This window comes from Vicugna pacos, chromosome 6 (assembly GCF_048564905.1).
Source record: "Vicugna pacos chromosome 6, VicPac4, whole genome shotgun sequence".
NCBI lineage: Eukaryota > Metazoa > Chordata > Mammalia > Artiodactyla > Camelidae > Vicugna > Vicugna pacos.
The window spans coordinates 17,258,041-17,283,234 of record NC_132992.1 but is presented as its reverse complement, the minus strand read 5'-3'; the positions used below and the strand labels follow the sequence as shown (position 1 = coordinate 17,283,234).

Genomic DNA, 25,194 nt, shown 5'->3' with positions numbered 1-25,194 from the left:
AAAGCAACCCTGTCTTCTAACGCAAAATGAAACGTGGGAAGAGGACACAGGCTACGTAACGGTACCATCACGTATTTGTTCAGTCACAAAAACCGTACACATCTTTGGTTTCCTTCTATCCTCAAAGCAACCCTCTGGAACTATGATTATGGATGTTGCAAAGACCAGTAGGAACAAAATCCCATTACCGGCTTCTGCTTCTCGTACGGCCAAGGGCTGAGCGTGGCGTCCACAAGTGGGTGCAGGAAGGGTCGCCGGGACTCCCCTGCCAGTGACCCCTGTGGCAGGATCCTTAGGGATCTTGGTCATATTTTGCTGAAACAGATTATCTTCATAGTTAATGTCTAGTATAAAACATCTTTACACACTTCTCTATTTAAAAGGCTCATATTAAAAATATAAAAAGAAAACACTGCCTGGAAAAAAATCACTTTTTTACAGTGTTATGTGAATGCTGTCATTAAGATGAACTAGACTCCTATGAGGTATTTGTCAAATTAGAACATTATCCAACAAAGATGGGCCAGCTAAGGGACAGACACGAGATACAGTTTGTACTTTTAAGATATTTTAATGGTTTATGTCATCAAACCATGGGACAGACTATGTGAAATCAGGATTGTTCCTAAAAATCCAGAACATTTTCACTGCAGCAGGAATCAAATTCATTAGAAACTATAATACCAATCTTTTGCCTTCCAGGAATTAAATGTAACAACAGTAAAAACAGTTTTTAAAACCTACAGAGTATACTGTATTTCTAAATACTGCAATATATATTGTAATTTTGCAAGGGAAGCCAGTTGAATTGAGAGACAGTATTAAAGAGAGACAATGAGGCTCATCTAAGTGAAACATCTTGCACAAGACCATTTCCTAATATTAATTGAACACTTTCTGCATACTAGTTTCTGTTTTGGCAATGCAGCTACTCAATTCATTAATGGTGGGACATTCCTTTAAGGCAATATTTTCATATTATTGACAACTACTAAATCCCAAACAGAACAAGTAAGTGATCTTGAGAAAATGATCCTGTTAAATTACTTAAAACACATTATATACGCTTGATTCTAGAAGCCTTGATTATGAGAAACTCATTTCACTGTCAGAAACCTACCCACACAACCCAACAGAAGCAGAGGTTAGTAGGTACAGAGACAATGCAAACTCCAGGAAATCAAGATGGTATGAGGTTCAGGGCAAAAGAAGTAATAAAACTGAACCCAAAGATAGCCAATGTTTCCAGTTTCTACTTAAAAACTGGAGAAAAGCCAAGATGGCAAAAAAAGGCAGGAGCAGCAACCTTTTTGTCTTAGTTTTAACTTGACATCGGTGGTAAGAAAAGACAAAACACACATCCTTAAATTTGCTTGAAAATTTTGCTCCAAGTAATATTTCTGTTTTCTTTTATCCATTACAAACTTATATTAATATATTCAGTATATGAATAGAATTATATATTTGATAAGGCATTCATTTTATTGGAAACTGTATTCTTAATTCATTGTATCCTCTCCATCTAAAAAAAATTTGATCATCTAAGGTACTTCAGTGAGGACTTGTTTTTTATGTATTATTTTTTCCAGTTTTAATTTTCATGAACAGTTCTAAAAACTATGCCTTTAATCAATTATAAATCATAGTCCTTCACATTTCTGGCACCTATACTGCAAATTTCTAATCAATCCTTTATAATCATTGCTTTATCTCAAGGTCCACAGCTGAGTTAGCTCTGAGACAGCAGAAGGTCAAGTATTCATCTCCTGTGACAAATGCCAGATTAGGTATTTTGTAGCCAACCTCTTCTCAGGAACAGAATCTGATCTCACCCAATAAAAGCTGCAAAAGTCTAAGTTTTAGCCAAATAGTATGATTCTGTCTCCACAGACGTGAGACACAAAGTCATTCAGAGGATCTTACAGTGTCTGCACAATTAAAAGTCATAGAAAAAGACCCCGGGGTTGTATATTAACTGTAGGAAAAAGATGTTGTATTTTCTTGACTTTTACAGCAGAGAAAAATTTCCTTTCTAGTTCAGAAAAGCAAACTTGAAAGGATACATGATTTTCCCATCACTTCTTATCCTTAAAGTCTGCTATAAATAATTCTTCCTCGCTACCTACTTTTTCCAAAAATTCTCAGTAAATAGTATTATAAGCAGTATTCATGGGAAGTGATCTTCCCAGTAATTTTTACATTAAGCAGTAACATCTTTGTGAAATCAAGAATAAAAATAACAACTGAGTTGAACTGGGATGGGGTGGACTGATCTTTCAGGTTCCTTTGGCTTTAAAATTCTGTGCTGTTTCAAATGCAAGATGCAGAAAGACCAGGCTGTGTTATTTGTATCCTACCAAAATCCAAGGAATTAGACCAGGGATTTGTATTTTATTTTTCAGATGAGCAACTATAATTTATGACCAACCAAGGTAATAAGCTAGTTATCCCTAAGTATGGGACTGGAACTCAGATTTTTTTTTTCCTAGCTTGTAACTCTTTCCAGTGGTATTAATACCGAATACTCAACCCTGGCCTTGAAAATCTTTAATCACAATATTTTAACGAAACTTAACTCTTATGTCTCAGTTCTTCTATCAGACAGACCTTATAATATTGGCATTTTTTTGTACCTCAAATTCCAAATGCTGAAGTTGGCTGGTCACAATGCCTACAGTATGATTCTGGATTTTTCATGCATACCTAATTCCTTTAATCATAAGGCAAAGACTTTGGCTTTAGCAGATCTTCCACACAAAGTAAAAGCTGGGTCAGAGAGGACTTACACAACTAAAAGAATACAACCAATTCATTCTACATGCACATATCCAGTTCACCAACAAAACTGGGCTTCAGAGTCTTATGTGAGTGAGCTATCTATACCTCTATTTGCTTGTTTCGATACCGGTATTCTTCGTACTTGGTTGGCATTTCTTGCCTAACATGAGATATAAATTCCTGGAGGGCAAGAAATAGGCTTCCAAACTCTTCAGAAGCTCTTAAGAAACACTAGTTTAATACAATGCATATTTCTTGAAGTGGTCATGCCCCAAAAACAAAAATAGGAATGAAAGTTATTCAGTTTCTGAAATCTCAGGCCCTTACAAAGAACAGCATATATTTTTTTAGGAAAAAGATGTCTAGAGGCTAAAAGCTCTGCCTCATATTTGTGGCACTATGAAGGAGTAAAGTTTTGGGGGCAAAAAAAAAAAATTGCAATCCCTTGAATTTGCTACAAAAACTTTTTTAAATCACTCGTAAAAACACGAGTCTTACACATCTATTAAACTAGAAAATGAAGAAGGGAAAAAAACACCAAATGCAACTTCTACAATCATCCTTAATGTTGAATCATAGCTCTTTTCACTTGTCAGGAACATACCTTTCCCCATTCTGAGTCGACAGTTTTTGTAAGTAGGGAGAGTGTATCTTGAAATGCTTTCTGTATGCAGGTCTTCAGTTTTTCAAAATATTGCACAGACACCCATTTCGAAGAGCAAGTGGACACGAGTTCCACCAGGTGCTTGTTTTCTGAACCACTGGCTTGCTCCTTCCGGGTGTCCTTTAAGAGAAACTCGAGCACAGTTAGGATGTCCTCCTCATACTGACGGATTTCCAGTTGGATCCGCCTGGCTTCCTGCATGGTCCATTCTCTGCGACTCTGGTCTAGACACGCTTGTAATTCTGTTTCCTTCTGGAGAAGCAGTTCAGTTTTTTGTTTCATAAAGTCTTCCTTAGCTGCCGCAAGCACCTCGTTAATTTTATTTCGATGATCATCTAAAAATTGCCGGTAATCTTCTTCATTTTGTTCTTGAATTCTGTGGATTTCTTCTTGCTTCTCTTTGTTCCATTCACTCCGGGCCTTTGCCAATTCAGCCCTGACAACCACGGGGACTTCCTCGTTCTTTAACTCAAGCTCCTTCTGCAGAGAATGAATCTTCTCTTCCAATTCCTTTCCAGGTATGACGTTTTTCTTCATATTTGCAGTCTCGCTTTTCCATTTCTCTTTAGCTTCAGAAACAGCGAATGATATCTAAAGGGCATAACAACGGACACTGAAAACTCTATGATTCTCCTCATTAATAAAAAAAAAGTTAAACTGAAGTAATCTTTGGCTTAATTTCTGAATGTATTAATATAAGATTTAAAATCAAAATTAAACATAAAAAGTAAATTTAGGTAAGACATTGGCTGGTCCTAAAATGTACTTACACTAAACTTAAGGATCTTTTCCTTCATTTTATTTATTTATTTTTGGGGGGTGGGTAATTAGGTTTATTTATTTATTTTTAATGGCAGTACTGGGAATTGAACCCAGGACCTCATGCATGCTAGGCCTGAGCTCTACCACTGAGCCATAACCTCCCCGCCTATTTCCTTTATTTTAAATCACCTAATATTATGTTTTATGTTATTTAAAAAATAAAACATCAGCTTCTGTATGCATAACTAGAAATTTAAATTGACTAAAAAATAATTCTCCAAAACTATTTTAGAAAAAAATTCATATTTGTTTTTCTTATATAGATGTTGTCTCAAATTTGATCTAAGACCCCAACAAATGAATCATCTATCTATATGAAGCAAAAGCAACCTCATAAGGAAACATAACACATACCCCTATAATAACTCACTGACAAACATAATCATATTTTTATGCAAAATTAGTGGTTAAAACAGTTCATTAAATGACAGTTCCAAACAGAAAAGGTCATTTTTTTCATTAATCCAATTTTCTTTTATAATAGGCTAACAAGACTAGTAGATCATAGAAACTAATAGTACATAACCGAAAAGTAATAGGGAATCCAAAAGCCTGAGCTCTGCCTCCAATCCTGCCTTTGACTGCAGAGGCAGCCGGTGCTTAACAGAACAGGCTCCGGAGGCAACCCACCGGCTGTGGGACCACAGCCCATTCCTCAATCTCTTTGAGCCTCAGTTTCCTCATCTATAAAATGGAGATAATTACAATGCCTACCTGATACAGCTTTTTTTAAAGGATTAAATGACTAAAGGAAATAACTCATTTAGGGGACTTAGTCCAGAGCCTGGCAGACAATAAGACTCAAAAAATGTTATGTAATTACTGTTACTTTTAGCTGCACACACTTAGAAAAGTAACTTACTCTCTTTTGCACGTAGAGTTTGCTTCTAAATAATAAGCAGACTGGATGATGACCTCGAGTCCCTTTCTCTTCTAATATTCAGTGACTAAACTCAAAGAAGTCACAAGGATGCAAAAGTTAAAAGAAAAATTGTGCATCTCTAAAGGCTTGGCCTAGTTAGTGGTGACTGCTATGATCCCGTCCCATACGTATATGCTCCGGCTTTTGAGATTCTCAGCTATTATATAATTTTAACAAACATCTTCAACTGTTTCTAGGATTCTTAGACACATGTTGTATACCTTTATTCAATAATGTTCCTGAATAGCTGGTTATAAACCAAAAATTTTGAACTGTACTTTAAGTTTACTAAAGGAACCCACTATTTAAGATGAGCTCTACAGAGGAATTCACAGCAGGATTCTTTTGCTACCAGCAAAATAATTCAGAAGTGATGTGAAACATGTTTGAAGAGTGCCTTTAGGGAAAAGAGGTTGTGTCACAATAGATGCCTGGAAATTATTACCAAGTAACTTGGGTGGAGGGGGCAGATCCCAGGGACTTTGGATGACCCACCCAATCTCACTAAAAGTGTACAAGGAGAACTTGCCAGTATTAACTGAGTCAGTGTTTCCTGATGCTGCTGCACTTTAGAGTCACCTGAGGAGCTTTTAAAAATCCTGATGCCCAGGCCACCCCCTGTACTAATTAAAACATAAAACTCTGGGGGGAAGCCAAGCAACACTATTTTTTTTTTTTTAAAGATCCCCAAGTTTCTCCAGTATGCGGCAAAGTTTAGGAACCACTGAATCAACTTGACTACTTTTGGACTCTGGAAGCTGGCGTTCAATTTCCACAGATCTTAAAAGATCACTCTAACCTTAAAGAACTCTTCTGCCAAGACTATGAAACTGGCTCCTGCTCACCCCATTGGCTTGGAAGAAGGATTTGTAACATGTTAACTGTTATGTTTTGTGGCTGAATAATCAGCAAGAATAGTGCTCCTCACACCCAAGTGTGGTCCAGAGACCAGTAGTGTCAGTCACCTAGGAGCTGCTTAGAAATACAAATCCTCGGGACTCACTCTAGAGCCATCAGATCAGAATCTCTAGGAGTGAAGTCCAGGAATCTGCTTCAACAAACCCTCCAGGTGATTCTCATGCCCGCTAAAGTTTGAGAAGCAACACTTCTGTGTTCTTAAGGAAAGATCAGCTTTATTCTTCTCCTTAACTTTTGACCTTAAGACACACATGCACACTATTATACTGTTTCCTCTTCCTCTGTCCCTCTTAAATTTCCTTTTTAAATATTTCAACATACTAGAAAGTAGAGAGAATATTGTAATGAACACCTATGAACTACCACATAACTTGAGAAAAATGTTCAAATAGATTTCTTACTTATGCTGAATTATTTCCGTAAGTAAGTTGTGGAATAAGATTATGAATACAACGTTTGACTCACAATGTCTGTTACACACACTATTTTCCAAAATGGCTGTGACAACAGAAGAACAGCATATGCCTAACGCTGCCATCTATTATATTCTGTGTATTACAATCAAGGGAGGACATATACATACGGCATAAAACATGTACTTATTTATAGATTGTTCCTCTTACAAATTTGTACTGTTTTTATCATATATTAGTATTAATGTTTCTGTTTGATTCATTTACTTTCCTTATTTTTATTATCCCCTCACTTTTGTTTATTACAAAAACAAAAAAAGTTTTAATGTCTGTGCGTATTTTATGCTATCACTTTACCTATCTTCGCTATTATGCCTGTTGCCTCATAATTACTACAATACAAATCTGAGATATTCTATTTCTTCTGATTTCCCTATACTTTCATTTTAAAATGTTTAACTTCGGAATCAACGTAGAGTTTATTGTGCTGCGTAGGGTGGGAAAACAACTCTTTCAAAGTGCTATTTGGCTGTCATAAGACTATTATGGGATAAGTCCTCATTCCCCTGTTTTGAAACAACTTATTAAGCTTTTTTTCACAGTTGGGCCTATCTCTGAAGTCTGTACAGCACTAAATGAAAAAGAATTCTATTTTTGTGGCACAATACTGTCTGAATTATTGTTTTCAAACATATTCTATTAAGTGTTAGTGCTGGACTACCATTTCTTTTCCAGAACATTGAAAAAGTTTCCAGTCCTTTCATTTTTCCAAATAAACTTTAGAATTATCGTGTCAAATTTCAAAACTATGTTCAGTTTATTGGCATTGTGATTAGAATTGGTCTACACTAATAAATGAAGTTACGAGAATACAAATGGTTATAATAGCTGATGTTTCTAGTCAAGGAACATGACATCTCTAGGAAAGAGAGCTGGTTATTTACCCAAAAAAAAATACAAGACTACTGACATAGGACAGAAAACAACTGTCAAGCATGTGAAAGGATACCGTACAGCTAATTGTTCTCAATTTCTCCTAAAAATAGGGCAAGACAGAACAGGATTCAGTTCCACGGGTAAGTTTATCTTCCAGATTCTCAGAGTTTCAAGACCCTGAAATACATCCTCTCTCCCTCAATCATTTGATGAGATGAGAACAGATACCACTAGTCAGACCCTGAGCTAAGGCTTAGCGTGCATCATCACGTCTAGTCCTTCCACAATGCTGTGAGCAGGTACACGTTCCCGGGACTGAGATGCGGCCCTCCCGAAGCCTCTTCCCAGGAGGGCTCTTACCCGTTTGGCCACAGACTGCTCTTGCAGCTCTTCCCACTTCTTCTGCTCTGCTCTTACAAGCGCTTTATACTCTGCGAGCTTGGGCAGCTCTTCCAGCCATCGGTGGCGAGCATTTTGCACAGCCGTTTCTACCTGCAGGATAGTGATTGCAAGAGAAAGAGGGAAAGTAAGGTATAAAATTTCAGAAAGATCCCATTTGCAAATAGCCACTATGATTTCATGTGTATTTTACACTGTATTGTATTACATGGGTTACACTGACTTCCAGCACCCCACCTCATCCCAAACTGTAGACTCTAATCCTTCTGTTCTGAACTTACCATACTGTCCCACGCAAATACCAACTCAGGAAGTAGAAATCCATACACGTTTGATGGCTACTACTATTATTAGAAAGCTTTACACACAATACCAATTGTCATTTTCAACAAACTCCTATTTATCTTAGGGAAAAAGGAGAAGACGTGTAGGAAGGCTGCTTGCTGTCAGATGCTGTCCAATCACTATACCCGTCACCTCCCCGGTCCCCCTGCCCCACGTATAAACACATGCACACATGCACCGACATGGTTTAGAACCTCATACCTAGCAAATTTCCCTGCTGTCGAGGAGTCAGTGACTGTAGAATGAGGGAGATACATCAACTCAGGCAAAAATTAAAGACTTAATGAATTTACTGGTTAAAAATCTGTTACAGGTTACCACAGATCACTTATTAAGTAATCTTTCCATATTTTTGTTTGAAATATACAGATACACATACATATACCCCAAAGCAGAGTTGACGTAAGGGGCTGAATTTCTCACTAAAATGATGAATACATTGATAGGTAAATTCCAGGGAGTTAAAAATATGGGGAAAAGATAAAGCTCTCATCAAAATTTATATTCCTTTAGAAGTTATTACGGACATGTCCTTTCTACTCTATCATGCTATTTGTTTTTCTTCACAAGATCTGTATTTGTATAAATACCAAAGCAGCACCCTTAAAACACGTCTTTGTCTATAGAACGTTTTCTTAACTCTGTTCAAACCTTAAACAGTTCAGAAAATTATTTTTTTAACTGACTGAAAATGTCCTTGATACAATTACATCTATTTGCCTGCTTCCATACTTTAAGGATTCCTTATAAAATCGCGTACAACTTAAATAGGCAGAATTTCAAGTATTTATCAAAAGCAGAGTAGATATTTTTAAAACTTCAGGTATTATTTTAAGATTTTATAATAAGTAACAGGTCTAAGATAACAGCGACACAATAATAATATTACACTAATGTCTGGGGACCTCTGAGGGCTAGAAACCCTGTCAGGTGGTCTGTGAGGTCAAACTATTTTCAAAATAATATTCAGACCATATCTGTCATTTTTACTCCCATTCTTTCATGTAAATAGTACAGTTTTTCCAGAGGCTACGTGCCATGTGACATGTCTCTGCTCTGACAGCCAATAGCAAGTGTGCTTGAAGATTCTTGCTTTTCTTTTTTAACTTCTTAGATTTTTTCCAGTAAATAGACATACAACCAACAACAAAAAAAAAACTCCTTCAAGTCTTCAATCTTTAAAACTGTAAAGGCATCCTGAGAACAAAAAAATTCAAGAACTGCTGCAATACATAGTATCGGTAAAACAAACAATTCATCTTTATTCTGTAGACACTAAGCTACACTTTTCTCTGCATGACATTTCTTAAAACCCAGTAACATGTCCCAGTTACAAGCGAGCCAGCTGTTTCAGTGCTTCCAAGGGGAGGTGATGGCACCACTTTTTGGCAGTGCACAAGACTTACAAAGTTCCATTTAAGGGGCATGCCTGCAGATTCAACCCTCAGGTCTCCACACAAATACTGTTAAATACCTTGTTCACCTTAAGCTCACTTGTCTAGAACTACTTCAGTGGAATATTTTCTATAAAGTTAGATATGAGAGATGCATAATTCAGTTGGGCTTTATGCTTTGGCCTCAGAGGAGCAACCATTTTGTAAACTGAAAGAATATATAGAAAAACTGAGAGGTGACAGCTTTGTGACAGAAACAGAATGAAGAAAGTTTTAGGACAATGTAAGACTGTTATCTGGGGGAAAGGGTATGTAGCTCAGTGGTAGAGCGCATGCCTACCTGGGGTCAATCCCCAGCATCTCCACTATAAATGAATGAATGAATGAATGAATAAGCAAGCAAGCAAGCCTAATTACCTCCCCCCACCTCCCAAAAAAGATTGCTATCCTACACTAGGATGCATTATGTTTTTAAGTATAAAGTTATGAGCAAGTTTAACAGGAGTACTTCACAAGTTTTCATTAACAGACAAGCAGTTCCAATAACTGTCCTGGAGTAAATCTGCCTATTACCTGTTTGGCAATATTTTCACAGTATTTGAGCTCCAATTCAACCTCAAGCTTCTTCAAGCCCCCCTTGATAGCTACTTCCTTCTCCTGCTCTAAGTTTTGCTGGATCTTTCGCTTCTGCTCTTCTATCATGATTGCCATCTCTTTCTTGGAAATAACATCAATGGTGGTTTCTCGGTCAGTTTGGCTGCAACAATCTGAGGTCTTCTTTTTCGCTGCCTTTATAGTTTGATCCAGCTTAGACTGCCACTCCTTTTCAAGCTGTTGAGTAACTTCTTGTTTGATCTGTTTTCAGAAGAAAAATCGTATGAAAAGAAAAATATTCAAATAAGAGAAAACTAGAATTAATCGCTAGCCAAAAAAGCAACCACAGCAGTGTTTGAAAACCATCTAGACATTGTTGTAGTAACGATGTGAGGTTTAGAAATTTAGTCAATGAATATATTCTCAAGGAACTCCTGAAAGTTACTCTTTGACCTTATTTACATGACATAAGTCACGTGGAAGATTTAAGTATATTGTGTTAAGATCAGTCCACCTTGCTCTCAAGATGCACCTTTCTGGAAGCTTTGACAGCATTGACTACAAAGATGGCATGATTTAAAAAAAAAAAAAAGAAAACATCTGCTATTAATGTGTTTTTCCATCAATACCAGGCTTTCCACAAAGTAGACACTGGGTAAGTATAACTAATGAATCTGTAATTGAACAATTTAAAAAACAGTTTTACTTCTTCAAACACATTAGAATCTTGTTTGTTGTGATACTAAATTCTACTGAGTTAACTGTGCATTCAAGAGGAGGACATTATTGGAAGAACGTCTTAACGATTCTACTTTCAACAGTGTCACAGGATAGATCCAAACACAATCAGTCCTGGGCAAAACTGGGAAATAGCAAAATTTGCTTTTCCCTTTTCCTGTTTGCCGCCTCCTGGGTATCCAGAGTTCTCAGACTGCTTCCCTGGCTATCACAGCCCCTGGCTTTGTTGCTTCACCAGAAAGGGCCATCTTGTATGGCACTTCATGCTTTCCTGACGTTCTCACAAGAACATTAGCTGTCTCTCTCATCCCCCTGGTAAATAACTAATAGCAAATCCAACTGAAAAACAACTTGCAACAATGTAAAAATAGGGGATTTGCTCTGTGCCATCCAGATTTTTTATTGCTATATAGAGATATTCCAGAATACATACTTTTATATTAAAAAGTGACCAGTGAAAGAATTTCAGGGGCCAGCACTAGACTGAAGAAATACAATTTGGGGTGAGGAGGGGACGAGAGATTAGTAGGGAGGTCAGGAGACAGGACCATGGTCTACTATTTCATCTTGAGGTAGACACCCCACCCCCCAATTAATAGCAACCTTATAGGTAAGAAAATTGAGTTTAAATAAGTTTGCGAATCTATTTCACTTCCAACTAAGTCTTTAGGATTATAATTTGGTTCTTAGTTTTCTTGGTGGCCATGAGCATTTCCTAATCTCCCTTGCTCCTCAGGTAACAGAGGTAGTTTTGTGCTTCTGAGCCTACCCAGTCATCACTTCTTTCTTCTAAACCACAATGTGGGTTATTTATTTGTCAACTATGGATCAATCTAGAGTTATCAGAATCATTTCACAGTACGTAATTCGATCATGGTTTCATTTCCGAGGAATCAAAAAAGTATCCCCCAAAACTCATTGTATCCTGAATTGGGCTGAAGAGTCAAGAGGTGTGAGTAATAGTCCAATTCTCATAAAATGAGTAATAATGTACATACTTGGCAATTAAAAATAATGTCATTTCAGGAAGAGCTGTCTCTCAACAGTTAATACATTTTTTAAACATAGTGACTACAAAGAAATTTTAACCCACACCTCCTTCTGCTCCTTATCCCAGTGAGCTTTGGCTAGCATGACTTCATTTTCAACCTGCTGTTTAATATCACTTTCTTGTTCTTTCAGCCACTTGTCCTTTTCCATCACAAGGGTATCTTGGTACTTCTCTTCAAATTCCACCTGCAGTTTCCTTACATATTCTTCTCTTTCCTCCAATAGCTGTCTCTTTAAACAAAATTCAAATAAATACCTCATACAACACTAACATTCTCCAAGTCAGATTTATAAGATAAAAGTTATATGCATGTAACAGACAAGAGCACCAGAGACAAGTGATCTTCCATATGCTAACTCAATCAGTTGAATAAATTGTCTTGTAAAAACCTGCTTACATCTCAAATATTTGGATTAAAAATTTACAGATGGCTAGATTAAAAGAAAAGGCATCTAAGACAATAAATACATTCTCAGAACACCAAATGCTTTTTTAAAAATGAAACTGACATTTACATTGACACCCCATCCATCATGGGACCCATCAGGTATCAGAACCCAGAAAGATTTGCATTTCTGAAAGACCTGTATGCCAAGATAAGCCAAAACTTATTGCTCTACTCTAAAAGCTATGAATCCTGTGGTAAATCCAGATTGGTATTTTTTTCAGTATCAAAAACAAGATTTCTTATCAAAATTAGCTGAAGTGTTATCGAATAAGAACTGTCAAGTGTCAGGTAAAATTTAAGAATTTGAACTATTCATACAATATTCTCTATTCCAGGAACCCAGCTGATCTGAAAACTCTAATAAAACCCCCCTCAGAAATCAAAATGATACATGAGAGTTTCTGTTTGAAACGATTTTCGGGAGGTCCCACCGAGATGCCACGAGAAGACACACACCAAAGCTCACCAACTGCAACACCAGGAGGTATACCTCCCAAACCTCCCCCACATGGCAACAGAGCTTTTGCTCTGTGTCTCTTTGGCATTATTTCTGACTCATGACTACCTGGTTTGTCTGGGTTTTTTTCTGGTTCACAGCTGACCTGGCTTATTTCTTAACTGTCATGCAAGCCCCCTCCACCACTGGCACATGCCATGTTTGTTCAGGGTTGTATGATTCTGGAAAATCTCCAGTAACTGAGGGACCCATTTCTTCAGTCAGGTCATGGGGACTGCAGTTGCACTGAGTCTACAGGACAGTCTCTTCCACGTCATTGAGAAAGTTGTCCACTGTCATATCATACATCACTGTTACTATTTTTGTGTGACTGTAGAAAGAATCTCCAAATTGTCTTATCTGTGCATGTCTGTCCTTCAGGAGTTGTTTCTGTATGTATCTGCATCTCCTTTTGACCAACAGCAGGAAATTGCTACCAATTTTCTGTGTGTATGTCTGTGAGTCTATCAGTTAGCTTTATTACACAATAAACCAGCCAGTGCACAGACTTAAAACAACATCTATTATTTCTCATGATTCTGTGGTTCAGTTGGACGTAGCTCTGGTCTAAGCCAACTCAGCTGATCTCTGCAGGCCACTGGGGCTACATGGTCTAAGATGGCATTGCTCAAAGTCTGCCAGGAAGATGGCAATGATTTGGTCACATGTGTCACCACCCAGAAGGTTGTCCCAGATCCTTCATATGGTGCTTGGTCACAGGGTCCCAATGAGGATCAAGCTTGCAAGGACCAACTCATAAATGCTTTTGAACTGTCTTTTTATATAATGTTTACTAATGTTCCATTAGCCAAAGTCAGTCATGTGGCCAAAGTCAGATTCAGGGGATGAGACACAGACCACCTGTTACTGAGAATAGCTACAAAGTGACATTGCAAGTGGACACACATGCAGGGATGGCAAGAATGTGTGGCCATTTTTACGAGGCAGCACAGTGAAGAAAACCCTGTTTCCCTCTCTTCACTAAAGAAAAGCAGTAAGTATATTGACCATGGGGATCTGCCATTTGAACATCCTTCAGGAATATCTAATTCAAAAGGTTTTATCAGTAAAGGGAAGCAAATATTGATAGTTTTAAAACATTAAAACTTGCTTGCATGTCTCAGATAGCTAAAACACTCTTAAGGACTGACTTAATGTGGATTACAACTGTATAAATGAGCCTTCGTGTGTGCAGGACTGGCATTATGAATGGGAATATTGTTCATCTTTGCCTTGTCTACAGATTCGTAGTCTCTACTGATTACTACCCAATCCGAAGGGTCCCATGTATATGACTTTTTTTCCCTTTCTCTGAATAAGCCAGGTTAACATGTGAGGAAAATTTGTGTTAATAAAACATTAAACTTGGAATTGAGCTTGTACTTAACCTGCAGCCTGACTCAACAAAGTATTTCAAGAAAGAGCACATATGAAACAGGAAAATACATCCTGGGACTCTCAGTGTCATCTGTCTGATGTATTCAGTATCCAGGTAAAGCTCCCGACCTGAAGGTCAACTGCAGGGAAAACGGCTTACATCTTGCAGAGAAGGACTACCCTACAGTTCCCTAGCTTGCCTGAGGTTACTAAGATTCTCCCATATGTGAGTGTGAAACGTTTTCTAGGAAAACACATTGGTATAGACCTATTTGCCCACCTCTAGGGGATAGGAAAAGATTAGATAAAGTCTCTTACACTTAAAGTTCTGTTCCGACTGGCTTATGAAGACTACCAGGCTTTATAAAGGCCTGTGTAAGTTTACACAGAAAACTAAAGAACTCCCAGGAAAGGAAGGAAGGAAGTTTTTAATGCTTCAAGTACACTGGCCCTTTAAGTGGGGGATGAGCATAAACTACAAGGGGAGAGCACAAGGCAGATTTTTTTAGGCTGATGAAACTGTTCTGTTTCATACCTGGGTTAAAAATTTATGAAACTGTACACCAAATGAAAACGAGTCCATTTTTACTGTATGACAATTTAAAAATTAAAAAACAGTTTTAATCTATAAGCTTTGGGGGGAGGGCCAAATAGCAGTTTTACCCCTCCTCTTGCCCCAATGTACAAGCATTCGTGAGCCAGGACATCAGTCAGTGCCAGCCATTAATTACTACTGACTAATTATATGAGGTTCAGCCTTGCAGCCAAATTGATTCTTTTAAAAGTACCCAAAAATATGTCTGAAAAGAATGACCTCTTTGAGAGAATGCTCTGAGGTTCTTGCCAATTTATATATTTAAGAAGAAGGAAAGAAAGAAAAGACTCACACTGGGTCTTCTCCCTATTTTAATTTTTTTAAACATCACCGAGCTACATCTTTAATTTCTTGGAAATTTAAGAGCCCTTCTAACTTTTACATTGCCAGCTCTAACTCAAACAGCTGCTTTTTGTTGTTTTTCCACTAGATGGTATGTATACATGGCATTTTTTTTAACCTTATTAACCTATTCAAAAATAATCAAAATATTAAATGAACTGAATTCCCCACCTGCTGTTTACCATTCTTTTTGTCTGTGGTAGCAAGAGCCAGCTTTACTATAACTTACTCAGAAACCTCTGTATAGAACATTTGCTCAAGCCTTGAAAAATATTTTCTAATCTGGACGCAGGTGGCTTTCAAATTGTGGTCTGCAGACTGGTCCAAAGTGGAAGGGAGAGCCAGACGTGTTTCTGGAGGAGGCTCGGGCCAGGACAGGGAAGGAGAGAGGAGGGGCGGCTATTTACATGTGACTTTCCTCCTGGACACTCACCAGGGGCAACTCGGAGGACTGAGGCAGGAGAAGAGAGGATACTGCAGCCCCTCCAGCTCCCCCTGGAACATGAGAGCGCCGCAGAAAGAGGTCACACTCCCAGTGACCTTCCCCTCCACAGCTCCACGTCACCACCTTCCCTATCATGACACCCAAGTTCAAACTCCCGCCCTTTTCCCAGAATAGAAGGATGCTTAGGTACTGAGAGCAGCAGGTCAGAAGCAGACGCCTCTGAGCGGATGCTCTGTGCAGTGCTCACAAGGCTGTGCAGAAGCACGGGAGCAGCCGACAAACACACGCACAGGGAGGATCCCTGGGTTTCAGACTCAACGTGACTGGTGTCCACTCTTGCTTATCTTTAGATCTCTCTTTTGTCCCTTGGAATACATCTCTAAGGAAGAACCACTTTCCCCTATGGGTATGCCACTTTCAAAGAGGGCTTTAATTATCATTTCAATATTTACGGCACTCTGTGGGCTGTATGATTGTGAATGAGCCCCAAGTCGAGAGGCTAATACAGATGCCTTCCCTGTTCCCCGGGAGAGCGAGTGTACTGGTTTCAGTGAGAAATGAAATGAACTGAACACAACATGAACCTGTCCTGTACCTTTGTCTCCTGAGCCTGCTGCTCCTTTTCCATGGTCTTCCTGAGGGTCGCTTCCAGATTATCCTTCTCTCTGCACACTTCCAGGTAACTTTCCTGCACGGCCACCATCTCCTTATTCACCTTATCTAAGTCGGACCTTGGATACACAAAACCAGCAATTAAATGACCACAAAAACACCTAAGTTTAGCTTAAAGAGCAGCTAAACTCTTTCATTCTCACCTAAGTTGCAAGCGAGTCCCCTCATAAACCTCGAAGAGCTGCTGTTTCTCCAAAGCATGCTTTGCCAACAGGCTTTCACGTATCTGGGCTTTCATGGCTTCGTGGTGCTGCTGGTAAGTCCTCTCACACCTAGAAACAGACGGAGGGCAGCGAAATCTAAGGCAGTAAGTACCCAGATTACCGGAAACACCTCTCCTGCCTCCACACTCCTTCCCTCTAAAGCAAATCACAGTTAAGGTCAGATTCGACTTCCCCAACCAAAAGTGGGAATAATTAACTTTCAACAGCTGATCCTATGAGAATCTTCAAAATGTTCTTTCTTCAAATGTGTCTACAGAAAAGTTAGAAACCTGGGATGTGAGAATGCTCCAATCCTTCAAACTGGTAATAGTCTACGTTAAAAAAAAAAATTAAATAGAGAGTGTGGTTCTAAAACTCCAAGTCATCTATATTAAACACAAATACTGAAGTACCCAACTCACACGTAAGTTATGTTCCAAAAGTCTGTCTCCAAGTTTATGATTTCGTATTTAGAAGACATATTTCCTCCCACAGATTCCTTCTATATAAAAAATAGTTAAGCCATTAAGCTATACTATTTCAATGAACCACAGTTTTGATGGTTCTATAGAACGCAACCTACTATATAACATTATTTCTATGGAAAATGTGTTCCAAATTCTAATCTGAGAAGCCAGGGACTCACCTTCTGCAACCTAAGATTTCAACAGGGAGGGTCCATGCCATTGTTTCTCTTGAATTTTTTTGGCCAGGAGAGGAGGGTGGGTTAGGGGCAGAGGGAAGGGGAAGGGAGCCCAGAGGACAGGCTTCAGGCCTCTGCTAGACCTCACCTGTCCACAGCTTCTTGTTTATCACGGTCAAAATCATGTACCATTTGTCTCATTTGATTGCATAAGTCTTGATTTGTATTTCTTAATTTTTCTTCAGTTTCTTTAAGTTGCTGGATACAAAAGAATAAGGCACTTAGAGGAAATAAACACCATCTTAATTGATTAGTCTAATCTCATGTTCTGGCATCCTCTGTGCTTTCCTTCCCTATAACATTATTTGACATAACATCATTTTCATAATTCTATAAAGTCTCCTCACGCCTTGTAAGAACAGATTCATTTATGTATCAAGTAGCTTCCTGATAGGAGTAAAAGTTAAAATTTTGTATTTACTTTGAAATACATGAAAACATTCAGCCGAGAAGCATTGGCTAACTGATGCTTTAAAATAAGTCTTAGATGCAATAGTCTTCCCAACCACATAAATAAGGCAATTTTACTTTTTGGTCAGGAGCTCGCTAGGGGGGAAAGAACACGTCTATTAGCCATGCTACCACACAGACAGGAAACTGGGATTATACTTACCTTCCAAAGAAGACTCTGCCCCATGACCAGTAGTAATCCTTAATCACCTGCTAATGTCCTTAATCATCTGTTAATGTCCATGTCTACTAACTCATATTGCCTCTGTATTTTTGAAAGTCCGTTATAGCCTTTTAAAGAGGCCATGAAAATTCTCACAAAACATAGTAAAGCTTAATCACCTGATTTTGTTGTTGTAAAACTTGAATTTCATTTTTAAGTTGCAGAATATCATCTCTGGCAATCACATCAGAAGAGTCAGGCCATAATTCATTAGTTGGTTTTTCTGAGGTATCTGTTTTGGTCTAAAAGTAAAAACGAGTTTTTCAGGTTTTTAAAAAATTTAAGTACTAGTTTTGAACGAATTTCATACTTACAAAGAAATTGCAGAAACAGTACAAATAATTTCCATACACCTTTATTACTGTCCCCAAATATAACCACAGGACAATTATCAAAACAAGGAAATTAACTAGGATGCAGTACTATTAATAATCCACAGACTTTACACAGTATTTTCCTGGTTCAGGATCCAGTCTACAATTCCATGTTACCTTTAACTGTCACGTCTCACTAGTTTCCTGCAATCTAGGACAGTTCTTCAGTCTTTGTCTTTCAAGGCCGTGATGTTCTTAAAGAGTACCTGTACCCATCAGTTATTTTGTAGGATGTCCCTCCATTTGAGTTTTTCTGACGTTTCTTCATTATTAAATTCAGGTTCTGCATTCTTGGCACAAATGCCACAGAACTGATGCGTGTGCTTTTCAGGAGACACACGACATCACTACGTCTCATCACTGGTGATCAACCGATAAGGGTCGAAGGTCATGTCTGCAGGCACCTCCACTACAACGTTATTATTTTGCCACTTGTAATTAACAGTAAGTATTTTGAGACTATGCAAATATTCTATTTCCTCATACCCTCACCCACTAGGTGTGGCACAGACTCTAATTCTGTATTTAATCAATATGAACTCATACATTTTATGCAGCAGGTACTCATTATAGACTTTGGTAAGTTGTTTCCAGAAAGTTCATACAAACGTACACTGTCAGGTAGTGCAAGTCTGTCCAACCCTCGTTACCGCCAATGGCAGTGATGCTTTTAAACAATTACTGTGTTTGATGGGGGAGGGTCTCTAACAGTTCTTTCACTTGCATCTCTTGTACTCCCATCAGAGGGAACCTCCTACCTGCCTTCAGCTGTTCATCTGTTTTTCATCTTCCCAGATACATATACCTTTGCTTTTTCCTCTTACTACTTACGGGTTTTGTCCACTTTTATGAGTTCTTTGTTCACTGAAGGGGTCACAAAAATTTTTTTGAAATATCTACTCTATTTTTATTTGTTGGTTTTGTGTTTATCTCAACTCTGACTTCTCTTCTTCAATTTTAAAAGAATGCCCTCGACCAAGGCTCATTCTACTCATTGCAGGAGAGGGAGGTATGTGCATCTCATTCCTACAGGGGGTGACAGAACGCCAAGGCTTTGGCTCAGTCTTCCAGTTCCCTCTTCACTTCCTCCACAGGGAGCCGGCTCCAGCTGCTGGCCTTCCCCTTCCCACCTGCCGTCATTTCCCAGAAGCCACTGCTCCTAGCCCAGGCAGGAGAGGGGAGAGCCAAGAACACCTACCCTGTTAGCTTGCCTCCAGACTTGGGGCTGCTAATAAGGCTTCAATGGACTTTACTGACTCACTAGAATGGCTTTCATTTTTTTCTAACCTGGCCTCCACTTGATGGAGGATTTATGATACTCATTTGTGCTTCCCCACTGGTGAGTTTTTATACTAGGAATCAAAGTAACATCCTACCGATACCCTGAAAAACAACCTCCATGGTATCTATTACACTCAGTCCTGACATATTTTCACACTGCAGGCACACAGGGACGAGGTACTTGTACTTGTTAGCGCAAAACTCTTATGAACACCTTTCAAAGAGAAGGACCATTTGAACGTCACAATAAAATTTCTCTCTAAAGCAGGAATACTGAAGACATTATCTTCAAGAAAACAAGAAATGTAATATAACAACTCTCATACTATCTTCCTAATTTCTACATCTAAAAAGATTCTAGCTAGGACCCTTCCGAGCTGGTTACTGAATATTGCCTATCAAGCCCCTTGGAATCAGAGTACAGCTTTAACCACAGCTTGTGGTAAGGTAACGATCTCTATTAAGTATCAGACACAGAAAGACTTCTGTGTTTTATTTATTAAGCTTACAAAAAATTCAGTGTAGATGTGGTTCCTGACTGCTAGTAAGCCAGTCTGGTTTTCCTATGGCCTTTGCCACATTCTACCTTAATGGCCCAGTTGTTCAACTGGAATGAACAGCACAGTATTTGATCCACCTCTGATCATCGCACAGTCTGCACAGAATGGGCAGACTCCTCATTTTCACTACGTATTATCCTGGAAATGCCATAAAGTAGCTCTGCTATGAGTAGTCACATGACATGAAAACAAAACAAAACCACTGACTCTGCAATAACTTGAAACTGTTCTATATAAGAGGGAGAGAAGTGAATATAAAATGTACTACAAGGTATGTATATAAAGCAATAAATGTATCAGTACCTTTAAAACACTTACGAGAGAATCATGTCAAATACAACTACACAGTAAATACTTTTGCTGCCCTTCTTAATATGAAGAAAGGCTTTAAGGGAGGATTTTGATGGCCTCTTTCTCTCTAAAAAGTCATTCAGGAAGTTTATATTAACGATTTCTTTCTCTTAACATCCCTGTAGCAAGGACAGAAGTTCAACACCATCTCTTGAAGCTCAGGATCTGATGCTAGCGAGCGATGATCATTCTTTCTAAAAGTTGACACTGAGACCTTTAAATGACTTTGGCCTCATTAAAGATTTCAGAAAGACTGAATTTACGTAATATAGAATTCTAGCTTGTTTGTTACATCCTTTTATATACTTCTGCTCCAGGCTGAAATGTTCCCTTCCACCGTCTCCCATGGATTTATCCTTCAGGACAGAGATTAAATGTTCCCTCCTTGCAGACTTCACTAGGGCTGCTTTACCATTCCCAAGCCCAGTTAGTTATTCCTTCTCATGGCACTTTGCAACCAGCAGCTTCCTAACTATACAGAGTTACGAATGTCCACCTCCTTATAGATCTGTACTAGTGAATATGGTAGCCATTAACCACATATGGTTATTGAGCACTTGAAATGTGACTTGTCCAAACACAAATGAGCAGTAAGTAGCAAACACATGCCAGATTTCAAAGACTTAGCACACCCACAAAAATACGTAAACCATTTCATTAATGATTTTATACTAATCACAGATTGATTAGATAATATTTTTTATATACTGGGTTAAACAAAACATATTATTCAAATCAATTTCACCTATTTTACTTTACTGCGGCTACTGGAGATTTCAATTATGTATGTGGCACCACTATGTTTCCATTGGACAGTGATGCTCTAGATTCTAAGTTCCTTCATGGAATGGCCGTTGTTTCCTTCATCACTGAATCCCACAAGACATTGCACAGAGCAGCTTAAAAAAAAAAGCTTACTGAATAATAAACTTTCCCTCTACATACCTCCTAACCCCGCTTTCTGACTTTACAGACTGAAGAGAAAGCTCCATCAGAGAAGACGTGGGAAATAGGAGGCAAAAGGAAAAGTCTGAAGGTGTCCATGGGCTAATTAGATGGCTGTGAACTAGAGTGTCTATTTAAAAAGCAACAACAAACAAAACACCTATTGATTAAATTACTACTTCCTCTCCCTTTTCCCCACCCAGGAAGTGAGCCAATATGTGTAGTAATTCAACAAATATTTACTGAGCAAATATGCAGAGGGTTATGAAGACAATACTCCCAAGAGAGCCCGGCATCATCAGGTGAAGTGGAACAGACATGGCCGCAAGGGCTGACGGCACACTTCAAGAAAAAAGCTACATGTAGACTGCTGAGAAATCACTGCGGCAGAAGGCTAGCTGGACAAAAAGAGGGTTCAGAGATGAGAGCGCTCCCCTCGCTCTGCTGATGAAACAGACTACAGAGGCACCGGCAAAGGCTAGAAACACAACATAAGGCATGGCTCCCAGCAACCGTCACACACATGAAAGTGAATCTTACCAGCACAGGCCGCTGGTGATTTCAATACTGCACAAGGTACCAAAATACCCGAGCTAAGGTGCAGACTCCAGCTCAGCCTCTTACTCTCCTAGGTCGTAGCACAGTCTCACCGAAATGCTTCAACTAGTCAACTCTAACACAAATTGAGACACAAACTTTCATTCCCATCCTTTTAAAGAACATAAGGAAACAGCTTGATTTAAAAATGTTCAGCATGCTGGAGGGAAGCACACTGTCCCATTTCTCATCTGATCGTTAACATTCGAATCAGCATGCTCATCAAATGCAGTAACTCAGAGGGAAGAACCACAGCAGGCAGGGCTTTCCCAGTGAAAACACAGCATTATTTCTGGAAAATAAACTAGATGCAATTAAAACTCCATTAAGAAGAAGCACCAGGGAACATCTTGCACATTTTGCTCTAATAGGACTGTTTTAATGGATACAACTCCTGGCTTAAAGGATCAGGAGATAAAAGTAGGAAGTAAAATGTTATTTCCATCTAAAAGGAAAAGGAATACACTACATTCATTTTTCACCTTCCCTTTCCTTTTAGTTACTAGGTCTTTTATGTATGACTTTCTGTTGGGAATAGAGATGAGTTGAGATTTGAAAATAGGAAAGGGTGAAAAAGGCAGCTTAGCTGGTAAAGGAGGGCAGCCCGAAAGATCTCCGACAGCACGTTCTTGGGGAAATAACTCCGACCTACTTATTAGTCCACTGTTTTAGTTTCAATTTGCCCAAAGACTGGCTCTAACCTCAGAAGGGCCACAAATTCCTCCAGCTTCATTTTCCTCATCTATAAAGCAAGGATGCTAACCAAAGGATATAAAGGTAGATTGACTCTGACATACCTGACTTGGTGCCTTTCCCACCTGTAACACCACCACCATGTAATTAATTTTTTTTGCATACAGACGACTTGTTTTAAGAACATGGGCTAGAGAAATCTCAGACAAAAAGCTACAGGATTTTTTCGTGGAAAACTTAACCAAATTTTAGACTGCTATTGGTACAAGCCAATCTTGAAGAAATGCAGACACCTTATTACGTAGGATGCTTCCTTGGCTTTATGGTAAAGGAATTTTACCTAACTGCCTCTCATTTACTCAGTGCCAAGAGTAACTAGAAAGCATATTCTTTTAAGTAGCATTTCCTTCTTTAAACTTTACTTATAAAAAAGTCAAATGATTACTACAAGACATTGAATATAGTTCCCTGTGCAAATGTAAGAATAAAACTCCAATGAATCCCTGAAAGACAAAGGTTTAACTGAAATGTGAAAATTTTAAGTCTTTTCTTTATTAAGTCTTTTTAAAATGATTTTTAGCCTTACAAACTCTACCTCAATGCTTTTTTCATCCTTCTGCACTTGGAGATCTTCGATTTTCTTACGACAATCTTTGAGATCATTTTGTAACTGAGACACCAGATGCCGCTTCACCGAGTTGCTGCCCAGCAAATGCTGCACCTCCGCTTTCAGCCTCAGAATGACCTCGTCTTTGGAAAGCTCTTCACTCGGGGCTTCCTGCTGTACAACGCTAATGGAGACACGATTATATTTAGTATTAAATCAAATAACAAATCAAGCACGGCTGTTCCCTAAAAGCAACTAACTGCAGTGGTGACCGTGTTTTGTGACATATACAACTGTATGCTAGTATTTCAGAAACAATTTTAAGCTTACTCGTACACCAGGATATTGCCTCTGACATGTCCCCATAGACAGAAGTAAGTTTATTCACACGAAGACCATTCTTAAGTTTAGAACTGCGACCTCACTGAGAGGAGTTCAACCATGGGAACTTCAATATGGCACACGCTTTTTATTTTTGGTAAATTGCGTGCTGTGTATGTGTGTCCTTTACTACTCCAAGAGAAACAATCTGAAAATAAAGGAGGAAATGAATCGTAAAACACTAGTTATCCTAACCCACAATTTCTGTATCTCTTTCACTAAAACACAGGTCTGGGTGGATATGTAAGCAACTGGGGAAAAAAGTAACAATAACAAACACCATGCTAATTCAATCCCAACTTGAGTGTGTCAATAAATTTTAGACGTGGAATGAGTATTTCTGTTCCTTGCCATAATGGATTAAAAGAGACCAGATTTTAAAAATCTGTCTTAAAAATTGAGAAAACCAAATAGAATATATAAAATAGTGGTTTTCAATCAGTAGACAACAGCGACCCTGAGAAAAGGGTAACAAACCGGATGAGCCTTCTCACTGCTGCAGCTTTCTGCCTGGGGAGTTTCCAGCCTGTGGCAGAGAAAGAGGAAACCCAGAGAGAGTTCAGTAATGTCAATGAGTTGCCCAATCGAGTATGGGGAGACCAAAATGGCTAGAATTTGAGGAAAAATACTGTGGGAAAGATAGCTATACAGAAAGACAGCTCCAGAGATCTGGGAAGCATGTGAAGAAATTACCTCAAGGCCATGGGGAAAACCACAGGAAAACAACAGGACTGGGAATGTTTTGTACTTTAATGAACCATAGTAGAAAGGCTTCCTCATTCACAGGGCATCAAATATGGCCTTAGAAATGAGGCCAAATTAGCCCCAGATTAAAGGCTGCTCTAAATCTGATCTAACAGAGCCTACACAGAAGCCTTGAAAGGATCAAATGAATTTCGGGTGACTTACGTGTGTCACAGAAAAAAGATAATGATATTTTTAAAAATACAATAAAATCCAACATCGAAAGCATACAATTCAAAATGTCCAGCATCCAATCAAAATTTACCAAGCATTCAAGCAAGCAGGAAAGAAAATAGGAATCATAACAGGAGAAAAATCAATCAGTAGAAACTGACCCAGGAATGAAAAAGGTAGTAGAATTCAATATATTCCATATGTTCAAGAAGGTGGAGGAAAAAAACGTGAAAACAAGAAGGGAAATGAAAGACTATATGTCCCAAATTAGACTTGAAGAGACAAAAAAATTTAAATATCTGAAATAAAAAAGCTAGAGGATGAGATTAACAGCATATTTAATACAGCAGAAGAAAAGACCCATGGACATAAAGACATAGCACATTTAAACACACAGGGAAAGAGGACCAGAAAGACACAGCTTATTAAGTTTTCTAACCTAATTGTAGTTGAAGCCCCAGAAGAAAAGTGGGGAGGGGGAAAGGAAAAATATTTGAAAAAATAATGACCAAAACTTTTCTACTTAATGAAAAGTAAAACCCCATAAAATCTTAGAAGC

At 38.5% G+C, this 25,194-nt stretch overlaps 1 protein-coding gene across 6 annotated transcripts in view; it reads right to left on the bottom strand.

The window, feature by feature from the left end:
- Window positions 1-25,194, bottom strand: part of CEP152 (centrosomal protein 152) — a 105,814-nt gene that overhangs the window by 36,516 nt on the left and 44,104 nt on the right. For 4 of the 6 annotated variants that reach the window (XM_072962488.1, XM_031672801.2, XM_031672802.2 and 1 more), the window contains exons 13-22: window positions 23,325-23,520; window positions 18,048-18,170; window positions 17,344-17,453; window positions 16,493-16,621; window positions 16,273-16,408; window positions 12,019-12,204; window positions 10,165-10,446; window positions 7,814-7,945; window positions 3,383-4,033; window positions 189-315 (exon numbers count right to left, since the gene is read on the bottom strand). In XM_072962488.1, coding sequence (XP_072818589.1) covers window positions 189-315; window positions 3,383-4,033; window positions 7,814-7,945; window positions 10,165-10,446; window positions 12,019-12,204; window positions 16,273-16,408; window positions 16,493-16,621; window positions 17,344-17,453; window positions 18,048-18,170; window positions 23,325-23,520 — 2,072 coding nt within the window. The remainder of the gene's footprint in view (window positions 1-188; window positions 316-3,382; window positions 4,034-7,813; window positions 7,946-10,164; window positions 10,447-12,018; window positions 12,205-16,272; window positions 16,409-16,492; window positions 16,622-17,343; window positions 17,454-18,047; window positions 18,171-23,324; window positions 23,521-25,194) is intronic. The other 2 variants (XM_015237233.3, XM_031672803.2) reach the window with 1 other exon arrangement.